Source organism: Myotis lucifugus, unplaced genomic scaffold (assembly GCF_000147115.1).
Source record: "Myotis lucifugus unplaced genomic scaffold, Myoluc2.0 scaffold_1834, whole genome shotgun sequence".
Classification (NCBI taxonomy): Eukaryota; Metazoa; Chordata; class Mammalia; order Chiroptera; family Vespertilionidae; genus Myotis; species Myotis lucifugus.
Genome location: NW_005872882.1, coordinates 26,273 through 37,105, shown reverse-complemented (window position 1 = coordinate 37,105; position 10,833 = coordinate 26,273). Strand labels below are relative to the sequence as shown.

The 10,833-nt window shown below is 54.5% G+C and overlaps 1 protein-coding gene across 1 annotated transcript; it reads left to right on the top strand.

Moving 5' to 3' along the window:
- Positions 1–697: 697 nt before the first annotated feature.
- On the top strand, positions 698–10,335 carry LOC102437078 (LIM/homeobox protein Lhx9-like; the record flags this gene model as incomplete). Its single annotated transcript, XM_014450211.2, is given in 5 exon segments — positions 698–962; positions 964–999; positions 1,001–1,055; positions 7,806–8,008; positions 10,084–10,335. Coding segments are annotated over 5 exon segments (811 nt in total), but the record flags the coding sequence as incomplete, so codon positions are not given.
- Between the last annotated feature and the right edge of the window lie 498 nt (positions 10,336–10,833).

The window sequence follows — 10,833 nt, the reverse complement described above, 5'->3', positions numbered from 1 at the left end:
GAACCGTTTTCACTTGCGTTGCGATTGCATATGCCTTCCCGTTCGTGGCGAGTCAGCGAGTGCAGAGCCTGCTGTTTTATTTTCTTTAAAAAAAACACAAAATCTTGGCCCAACTGGCTCAGGGGTTGAGCATCAACCCAAGGAGGTCACGGTTAATCCCCAGGTCAGGGCGCAGGCCCGGGTTGCAGGCTCCATCCCCAGTGCAGGGCGCGCAGGAGGCAGCCGGTCTGTGATTCTCTCTCATGGATGTTTCTGTCTTTTTCTCCCTCTCCCTTTCCCCTCTGAAATGAATAAAGATGTTTTTAAAAATCTCCAAGTTACAGAGAGGGAAGCTGAGGGTCAGTGGCTCTCTCCCATTATGGATGTTCCTCTCTCTCTCTCTCTCTCTCTCTCCCCCTCTCCCCTCTCCCTTCCTGTCTGAAATCAATAAAAATATATTTAAAAAATCTCCATGTTACAGAGAAAAAAAGCTGATGTGAACGGAAGGGGTCTTTATCCCGTTATCACATCAGGACAATGAGCAGATGGAATGAATGGCCTGGCGGGGGCCCTGTCCTCTCCACCCGGAATGGAGCTCTCCCATCTCAGGCCCGGGCCCCGCTGACCCAGCCCCCGGGGGGGGGGTCCCCGCGTGGGAGCCGGCCCTGCCTCGGCCTCCACCCGCGCCCTGACGCGCGCGCCACTGTGCTCCTTCCAGGAGGTTCTCCGTGCAGCGATGTGCCCGCTGCCACCTGGGCATCTCCGCCTCCGAGATGGTCATGCGCGCCCGCGACGCCGTCTACCACCTGAGCTGCTTCACCTGCTCCACCTGCGGCAAGACGCTGGCCACGGGCGACCACTTCGGCATGAAGGACGGCCTGGTCTACTGCCGCGCGCACTTCGAGAGCCTCCTGCACGGCGAGTTCCCGGCGCCGCTGAGCTACACCGAGCTGGCGGCCAAGGGCGGCGGCCTGGCGCTGCCTTTACTTCAACGGCACGGGCACCGTGCAGAAGGGGCGGCCCCCGCAAGCGGAAGAGCCCGGCCCTGGGAGTGGACATCGTCAATTACAGCTCAGGTGGGTGCCCGCCGCCGCCCTCCATCCCTAGACCCGACAGGGCTCCTGCCCGTCCTGGATCTGGTTCCCAGAAGCCCCTCTCCCTGCTCATCCCTGTCCCTGGGATGGAAGGAGGAAGAGGGAGAGGGGTGATGGGGATGGAGAAGGAGAGAGAGGAGGGGGAGAGCGACAGGGAGGGAGGGAGAGAGGGGACCCTTTATTTAAGTTGTGGCCAGAAAAACACACTCGTCGCCAAGGGTTCCAATGGCTTCCCCCAACAGGCGAAGTCAAGTTCTGGTTGCCCATTAGTTAACGAGCCCATTAGCGTCTGGCTCCCACTGCCAGCCAAACAGCCCCCCGGGCGATTCCTGGTGGAAGCCACTTTATAGATCCTGGAGAAGGTTTCCCTAAATACAGAAGAAAAAAAACAACCTTCAGAGCCCAACCCCCCGTCAGCCCTGGGGGGGTGGGGGCTGGGTGGGGGCAGAGGCTGCAGTTGCCAGCCGAGTTGGTTAGGAAAGCAGTTGGCAAGAGTGTGGAAAAAGCCATCCCTGAGGTTGGTGAGAAGTGCCGGTGGAGGGTGAGCTGGCGGCTCCCTCCGTAGGTAGGTCAGGCTCCAGGCTGGCCAGCTGTTCGCCTTGTGATAAGCCCGGAAGGTGGAGAGAGCCTGAGGGTGAGGCCCACTGGGGGGTGGGGGGGTGGGTGTCTCCGTGTCCCGGATGCTCTTGGCCCTCCACCCACCTCCTCTTTTAATTGAAAACAAAAGGCAGGCCAGGCCACCGTGCGCCTCTCTTCCTTGCCGTTGGGGACACACGGATCAGTCTCCATCTCTCTCACTCGCCCATTTCCTATTGTTGGTAGCCTGCACCCCCTGCCACCCCCTAGTGAGGATGGGGACAGGCCTGGGGACCCCAGTCTCACTCTGCATAGGATGGAGGCCCCAGCCACTGGGGAAAGGGGTTCCAGTGGCCCTGGGCCAACTTTGGGGAGTAAGGACCCGCCCTGTGGATGTGACTTCCCAGGCCCTGGTCCGGCTCAGGCTGGGAACCTCACAGGGGAAGGGGGACTCGGCCTAGGGGAGTCGCTCTGTTGGAAGGGACCTTGGGGACCACGTTGTGGCAACCCCACTCTGTCGCCATGAGCGGGAATATCAGCCGGGGCGCGGGCACCCCGGAGCGCACATAGATGTCTAGTTTTCTCTTCCCCCAGCGACTGGTAGGGCACCTGGTCTTTCTTCTGGCTCCACAGTGTCCCACCCACCAGGGACGTGGCTTGTCAAGGTCAGGCAGCAGGAGGGAGCGGGTGGGAAACCCGAGTCCTGCTCCGAGGAGCCCGGAGTTTCCAGGGTTGGACCCGGTGGGTGCGCGGGCTCCCCAGGAGAGAGCGGGGATCGGGGCCCAGCGCGGCTGCAGCTGTCCCCATGGTTTCACGCCAAGGTCACTGGGCGAAGGAAGAAGGCGCCCACCAGGCAGGTTAATGTCGGGTGGCGGGTGACCCTGGTTTTGCCAAACCCGGTAGGTAGAGGGTCTCAGCTTCCGGCTCTTCCCGCCGCGCTCGGCGAGGGCTCTGGTTCCGGACCACTTTGCCCAGCAAATGACTTGGTGTCATTGGGTGCGTGGCTCCTGGGCAAGACAGCTGGGCAGGAATTGTTCTTTATTAATAGACGGTGACATTGGAATCCGGGTCCACTCACCAAGGCTCTAATTAGAGAGAGAGAGAGAGAGAGAGAGAGAGAGAGAGAGAGATATCAGCGGGAATCCCTGTAGGGTGAAGGACAATTCTCGCTCAACGGAGGCCAGCCTGGTTTTCGCTCGTTTATTGAGTGGAATTGGCTGAGTGTGATTTTGCTTAGCATCTTCCTTCATGTCAGGAAGACGTGAGGAGCTCTAAGAGCGGTAGAACGTTGCTTCTCCTACTGCGCTGAGGAGACCCAGCGAAGACCAACCTACTCCTTTAAAAGAATGAAAGGTTCCTTCCATTGGGGTCCTCCGTTTGCAAACTGGTGCCGCCACCAGGCTGTGGAGGAGGGTGATGCATCCTCGATGGAGGAGGAGGAGGAGGAGAAGGAAGAGGAGGAGATGGAGGAGGAGGAGGAGGAGGAGGAAGAGGAGGAGATGGAGGAGGAGGAGGAGGAAGGAGATGCTGAGGCCTCTCTCCCCCCCAGGAGTTTGCCCCTCACTGGACCAGATGCCTCTTCGGTTCACCCGCCCCATCCCTCCCGGACCCTCCCTCCTCCCCCCAGAGACGAGCGAGCACATAGCCCATATTTCTCTCACATCAGCTGGAAAGAATCTGGAGAAACGGGGTCCAACATGCCCGTCTGAAAATCCCCCCCCCACCCCCCCCCGTTCGTTACAAAAATGCCTGTGAGTTTAAGGCCAGTTTGTCACAAAACTAGCGAAAGGGAGGCTCCGGCGAATCCAAAGCGCTCCGAGGTATTAAGTCAGATGGAGCCGCCTCCGGCGCTCGCTCTCCTTGGCGTTGGCCTCACTCGGGCCTGTGTTGCCATCTCCGCTTCCGTGTGACTAGCGCATCTCCGGGAGAGTCACACTGATACCAAACAAATAGCGTGTGGGCATTGGGGTTGGCATCCTTTCCGAAACGCGGAGTTGGAATCTGCTAATGAGGCGAAGACTCCCAGCGAAGATGCGAGACTTGGCAGGGATCGGTTCGTGCCAATGCCTTGCGCCCAGAATATTCCTGTTGCGGTTCTCCTTGTGCAAAGAGGCAGCTATTTTAGGAAGCGACGTGGGAAATGTATTTGGAATGCTGGGTTGAAATGAACCCCCCCTTCCCCCCGGGGTGTGTGTGAAAAGATATAGTCCAGGACAGGCCACTCTTACTTGGATACTGGAGCATTCATGGAAAGACGGAGCGTTCGCGGCTCCTCAGAATCTCCCTTCCCAATTTCCGAAGCTCCTGGGAGCCGCTCCGTCGGCTTGGCACTGACCCCTAGTGGTCTCCCAGGGATCGGTTCCGACGAGAAGGTTCCTTCAGAACAGGAGAGCGCGCGGGTGCCCGTTCCGTGAGCGGCCGCACCGTGAAAGAGTCAGATCTTCTCATTAACGCGGCGCCAGATGTGCGCCCAGAGGTGTGTGTGTGTTTAAGACAGTTTTAAAAGAGAGATCATCTCATCTCATAAATCGGGGGGCGGGGAGGGAAGCCCCACGGCTTCCGAAGGGGACCCCAGGGACACACACGCCATCGCGGGCGAGTTTACAGGATGCATTTGCAGTTACCGGCAGGTGATGCGGGAGGAGGCGCCGAGCCAGGCTGCGGGCGGGCGAACTAGATCGCTCTATTAGGCTGAGATACGCAAGTGAGAACTCGGTTGCCGAGCATCCCAGGGAGCCGCATCTATGCAGGAAAGGGCTCACCATCTCCTTGCACCCGGAACTGGGTTCTGTGAAAACAAGGGCCATCCTGGCGTTGGACGCCCTGAAAATTTCCGACGATTAAAACCTCAGCAGTCAGGGAAGTGGAAGCGATTTTATCAAACCTCCCCATCATTTCTGTTCACAAGCTTCCTTTGAAAGGCGAATGAGCACGGAGATAGGTTAGGAATCGAACTCATTTCTAAGAAATAGGATTTGGGGGAGAGGGAGAGAGCAAAGGGCCTTGTTAAACACCAGTTAAGTCTCCCATCCCAAGTGTAATATTCCGTTCGACGTGTTGTTCAGGAGACGTGACGTGTTACGTGTGACAGGAACGCAGTCTCGTTGGCAGAAGCCGGGGTGACTGAGGCGGGCCCCTCTATAATCCGGGGGTGAAATACAGCCCAGTGAACTGGAGATAAGTAGAGTTTTATGGTGGCCCCTAAGATGCTGTTTCACCCATTTGAGGATATAAAAGTGCCATTCTGCCGGGCATTTGAACTTGACGTCGCCCCACTGGGCTGACATCGGACACAATTCCAAGTGTCTTCTCGGTTGTCGTATCTCCCGGCATATGCCACCCTTGCTCGCGGAGCTTAAAAAGTCCACACTCAGCATTGGGGTGTACGTGTCTGAGTTAGATTCCATTTCCAGTTGACTTGATTTTGCATGAATCGTCCCGGACAGTGGTGTTGATGGCCAAGATGCAAAGTCTGCATTGCACGCTGTTGAGCCCCCCGGCCGGCCTTGTGCTTGACGTAGGAGCCTCAGGTGAACTGGTCTTTCCGGCGTCGATGAACTCACCTGCCCCGTTACACCTGGGCTGGGTGCTCTCCTCCTTCTGTATCTGATGGAAATATAAACAAAGGAGACGTGAGTTCATGCCTGGTCCCGAGACACGAGGGAGAATTTCTTGTTTAAATGCGTTTCGTGATGTGGCTGATCTCTCGATGGGATACTGCTTATCTCCTGTGTTTCCGTACATAAGAGGATTTATTGAAAATGTCTTTTAGGAAGTAATTCTAACCACAGCATCACAGGCAGGTAGTATTTTACCAAACAGAATGGAAGCGCTAATATTAAGAGATGCCTCGCTTCCTTCAACATTCAAGTTTCTCCACACACACCCCCCCTCCAGTGACATGATCAGGTTGATTTAATTTTTTTTAAATTTATTATTATGATTTTAAAAATCCTTATTGTGGATAATCTTACAGATGTTCCCCTCCCTTTTCACTCCATGGCCCCCCTTCACTGGGTTCCCAACCCGCCCCAGGGCTTCACCCCCCCCCCACTCTCTGTGTCCATAGGCAAGATCCTTGGTTCACCTCTGCCCTCCCCCCCCTTCCCTCTGAGATTCCTCACTCTGTTCCATTCTTCCAAGCCTCTGATTCCATTTTATTCACCAGCTTATCTTGTTCATTCGATTTCCTGTTTATTTTGATTTTTTTAGATTCAGTGGTATTGCTTGTCATTTTATTGTTTTCAGGTATTCTGTCATAATGCACTAAAGTTCAGGCTGATCAGATGGGAATATTCGTCGGATAAGTATCTGAAATAAGCTTTACAGGGGGAAAAAAATTGCCACGGCCCTTTAAGCTGGGAAGTTGGCCGAATCCGTGAATATCTAGCAAGATGTTTTCGTTTTGTGATCATGTTTGCCCTGTAGAGCCGGTGGGTTCTTGGAAATGACCTTTTCAATGCACAGCTTTCTGCCCCGGGGACCATGACCTGCAGGCTGGGCTGGTTCGCCCTCAGGAGGGCTTTGCGAGCAGCGAGCGACGCCCGCTCTGTGCCAGGCCTGCCAGGGCACAGCTCACGCCCTCTCACGCCCGCCAGAGCCACGGGGCGAGAACTGGGTCTGGAAATGAGGACTCTCTGTGCTGTGAGCTGTGAGCTGTGAGCTGTGGGGAGCTCAGGCCTGTGCCCAGTGCAGACAAGCCTGGGCTCATGCCTCCCGGGAATATGCATTAAAGCAATTCCAAGGGAAAACTGTGCTCTGCTAGGCACAGCCTCCACGTTAACCAGCTACAGCCAAAAAGCCCTCAGAAGCCATATTCCTGTGATCGCATAAGCCATCTACGCATTTCTATTGTGTAACTTTCCCCCTTCTCCGGGCACTGACTTCTTCCTGATGGACAAGGTTGTAGGAAGTTCAGAAAAGGCTAAATATTGGTCCCCGGCCGGTTTTGTTCAGTGGTTAGAGCATCGGCCTGTGGACCGAAGGGTTCCGGGTTTGATCCCTGTCAAGGGCACGTACCTCCACTGCAGGCCCTGGTCAGGGCGCGTGCAGGAGGCAACCCATCGATGTGTTTCTCTCACATCGCTGTTTCTCTCTGTCTCTCCCTCTCTCTCTCTCTCTCTCTCTCTCTCTCTAAAAATCAATGGAAAAAATATCCTCGGGGGAGGATTTAAAAAAGAAAAGGCTGAACATCGGAACTGACTTAGCCGGTGGCTCCCGAAACCCTCAGATTTGAGAGCTTTGAAATGAGCGGCCGGCATGGACCTCGTGACAAAGGCACTGGCTTTGGGGAGTGCGTCTCGGTTCACAAGTACAGACCGAGCGGAGATGCGGGGGCTCTATAGACTGGGTGCCCAGGGACGTACATACATTAGGACGGGGTGGTTTTCTCTTCTCTCTCTCTTTTGGAGATGTCTCTCACTTCCACACTTGCAGCTCTTCCTCTTACGTTGTCCTGGCAACCGTGAGGCACAGAGGAGCGGCCCGGAGTGTTTTCCTATGACATAAGCTGCGGTTGTGGCCACCTCCGCAGGCCGGTTGGGCTGACTTTGGCACCTGACCTGCTCTGGTTGCCTGGAGACCCGCCTGATGGACAGACCGCCTTTTCCGCGGCTGTTTATTTTTTCATTTTATTCTATTTTTATTTTTTTTAAATATGTTTTATTGATTTTTTTACAGAGAGGAAGGGAGAGGGATAGAGAGCTAGAAACAGCGATGAGAGAGAAACATCGATCAGCTGCCTCCTGCACACCCCCCACTGGGGATGTGTCCGCAACCAAGGTACATGCCCTTGACTGGAATCGAACCTGGGACCCTTGAGTCCGCAGGCTGATGCTCTATCCACTGAGCCAAACCAGGTAGGGCTCATTTTATTTTTAAAACATTTTTTTAAATTGATTTCAGAGAAGAAGAGAGAGGGATAGAAACACCCATGATGAGAGAGAACCATGGATGGGCTGCCTCCTGCACCCCCCACCCCCCCCTACCTAGTGGGGCCTGAGCCCCAAACCTGGGCATGTGCCCTGATGGAGGGGGAGGGGGGAATCGAACCCGTGACCTCCTGCTGCATCGATCCCGTGCTCAGCCCAGCCCCCTCCTCCTCCCCACGCGAGGGCCGTCCACTGAGCGCTGGTGGGTTCCCTGTGCCCCCGACAGGTTGCAACGAGAACGAGGCCGACCCCCTGGACCGCGACCAGCAGCCCTACCCGCCCTCGCAGAAGACCAAGCGCATGCGCACCTCCTTCAAGCACCACCAGCTGCGGACCATGAAGTCCTACTTCGCCATCAACCACAACCCGGACGCCAAGGACCTCAAACAGCTCGCCCAGAAGACGGGCCTTACCAAGCGAGTGCTGCAGGTAAGACAGAAGGCGCCCCCCTCCGCCGTGCACACCCCCCCAAAACCCACCCCCCTGTCCCCCGGCCAGGGCGCCAGGTCTGCCCCCTGCTGGCTGGTGCAGGGATTGCCTCCACCGCGTCTCCTGAGCTGACCTCAGTGATGCTCCCACAGGGGGTGCTGAGCTTTCTCGGGGGCTCCCCCGAAGGTGCCCCCAAGAGAGACCAGCATCTTTAAGAATGCAGCCAGGTCCCCCTGCGCCTCCAGAGATGGAGAATGGGTTCCTCCAGCCAGCACAGCTGCCTCCCTGGTCTGCAGGCCTCAGGGATATTATTTGCACAAGCTGTGGCTTTATTTTTTATTTTTGTTATTTTTATCTAAGCTGTGGCTGTCGAGGGGGGCTTTCACGCTGGGCTCCCTCACAGACTTGTGGGGCACCTGCCTGGCTGGCTTCTCAGCAAACTTTGGCAGCCCGCTCACATGTTAGGTCCACCCCCCCCCCTTTTTTTTTCAACTCCCCCAAAGCCACCGTAGGGTGCACGTCCCAGCAGCCCATTGGAGCGGGTGTTTTCTCATGGGAAGGAACCACGTTTCTAGAAAACCAAGTATTGGGGTTTGGATCCTGACCTCAGCCGGCTGAGGCTCCCCACCTGATGAAAGAAATGGCAGGGGGTTGAGATGGCTCCCTAGGCCCCCCCTTCCATGTCTCAGGGGTAAAGGACAGGCATTTAAACACCCCACCCCACCCGTTTGGGGCTGTTTGAGGCTCGGTGGCCTATGAGGGTTTCCTTCCTGTGCTGAGAATACCTCCCGTGCGTCTGTCTCAGGAGCAGCCGAGCTCTGGGGGAATGATGCTCGCTTCCTAGGAGTGAGTCAGACTCTGGCCACGGCCGCCTCTCCTCCTGCTCAAAAGACAACGGCCGAGGAGGCTGGTGCGCTTTCGGCCCTTTCTCTCCGGGCCTCCGTTTCCAGGGCGTCTCCACCTAAGCTCCTAGGTCCCAGGTGGCCCTTGTTAAGCCTGGGGGCGGGGATACAGGCAGTTGATAGAATATCTATAGTATTCATGGAAGGAATCTATTATTTTAAAAAAGCGCCAAAGAAAAAAAAAGCAAATAAAAAGGACCACCTCTCCCAAGGAAAAGAAACCATTGTTTTATTTTTTATATTTAAAAAAATATGTTTGTTAAATACTTTTATTGATTTCAGAGAGAGGAAGGGGGAGGAAGAGACAGAGAAACATCCATGATGAGAGGGAATCATTCATCAGCTGCCCCCTGCACGTCCCACACTGGGGATCGAGCCCGCAACCCGGGCCTGTGCCCTGATAGGGAATCGAACTGTGACCTCCTGGTTCATAGGTCGACGCTCAACCACTGAGCCATGCCGGCCGGGCTAACATATGTTTTTATTTATTTATTAGAGAGAGAGGAAGGGAGGAGGATAGAGAGATAGAAACATTGATGAGAGAGAAATACCATCAATTGGCTGCCTCCTGCTCGGCCCCTACTGGGCGATTGAGCCTGCAACTGGGGTACATGTCCTTGACCAGAATCTAACCTGGGACCCCTCCAGTCCTCAGGCTGACGCTCTACCCACTGAGCCAGACCGGTTAGGGCAGAAACAATTATTTTTAAAAAGAGAAATATATATATATATTTTTTTAAAAGGAGCCCAGCCAGTGTGGCTCAGTGGTAGAACATCGACCTGTGAACAGAGAGGTCACAGGTTCGGTTCCCGGTCAGGGCACATGACTAGGTTTTGGGCTCCATCCCCAGTGTGGGGCATGCAGGAGGCAGCTGATCTACGATTCTCTCTCATCGTGGATGTTTCTCTCTCTCCCTCTCCTTCTCCCTTCCTCTCTGAAATCAATAAAAACACATTAAAATAAAAAATGTTTAAAAAGAGACAACACCATTTACTTTACAGAATTGTAAGGATAAAAAAAAAGAAAGAATGAATGAAAGGAAGGAAGGAAGGGAGGAAGAAAGAAAGAGAGAAAGAAAAGGGGGGGGGAAAGGAAAGAGAAAGAGACAGGGGGAAAAAAAAAGAGTCTAAAATTAAACCGCAGTAAAGACACCCCTTGGGATTGGTTTGCAGGTTTGGTTCCAAAACGCACGAGCCAAATTCCGAAGGAACCTCTTGCGGCAGGAGAATGGGGGTGTGGATAAAGCCGAGGGCCCGTCGCTCCCAGCGCCGCCCCCCGACAGCGGCGCGCTCACCCCGCCCGGCCCGGCCGCCCTCCCAGACCTGGCCGACGCCCCCCTCACTGTAGTGACCGCCGTGCCCTCGAGCATGGACAGCCGCGAGCCCTCCAGCCCCTCCCAGACCACCTTAACGAGCCTTTTCTAACAGTGGTTTTCTTTTTTTTTTCCCCCTTTTTTAAATGCCCCCTCTTCTTTCGATTCTGATCCTAATTATTATTATTTTATTATTTACAAGACCTCCCCCCCTCCCCTCCTAACCCACAAGATGTTTGGGAAATTTAAACAGCTCGGTGTGTAGCATCGGCAGCCACGTGACAAATGGGTTTACAGCCCCATCTCCTTGACAAAGTGTATTTTTTATTATTATTTTTATTTTTTGTCCACAAAGTGTAGTTGGATTTTTGGTGGGTTTTTTTTTTTTTAATTAATCAGATCATTCAGTCGGCATGGGGACTTTTTGAACCCTCCAAGTGCCTCTTAAAATTGTATGTTACTTATTTCCAGAAATCTCGGAGGGGGAAAAAAAAAGAGAGAGTGGTCTTTTGATGGGCAAATATTCATATTCCCGCTTAAGTGATTAGGTTAATAAAGTGTCAGGCGGTGAAAACGCTTTAGGAAATCTTGCAATTGTATGTGTACTTAG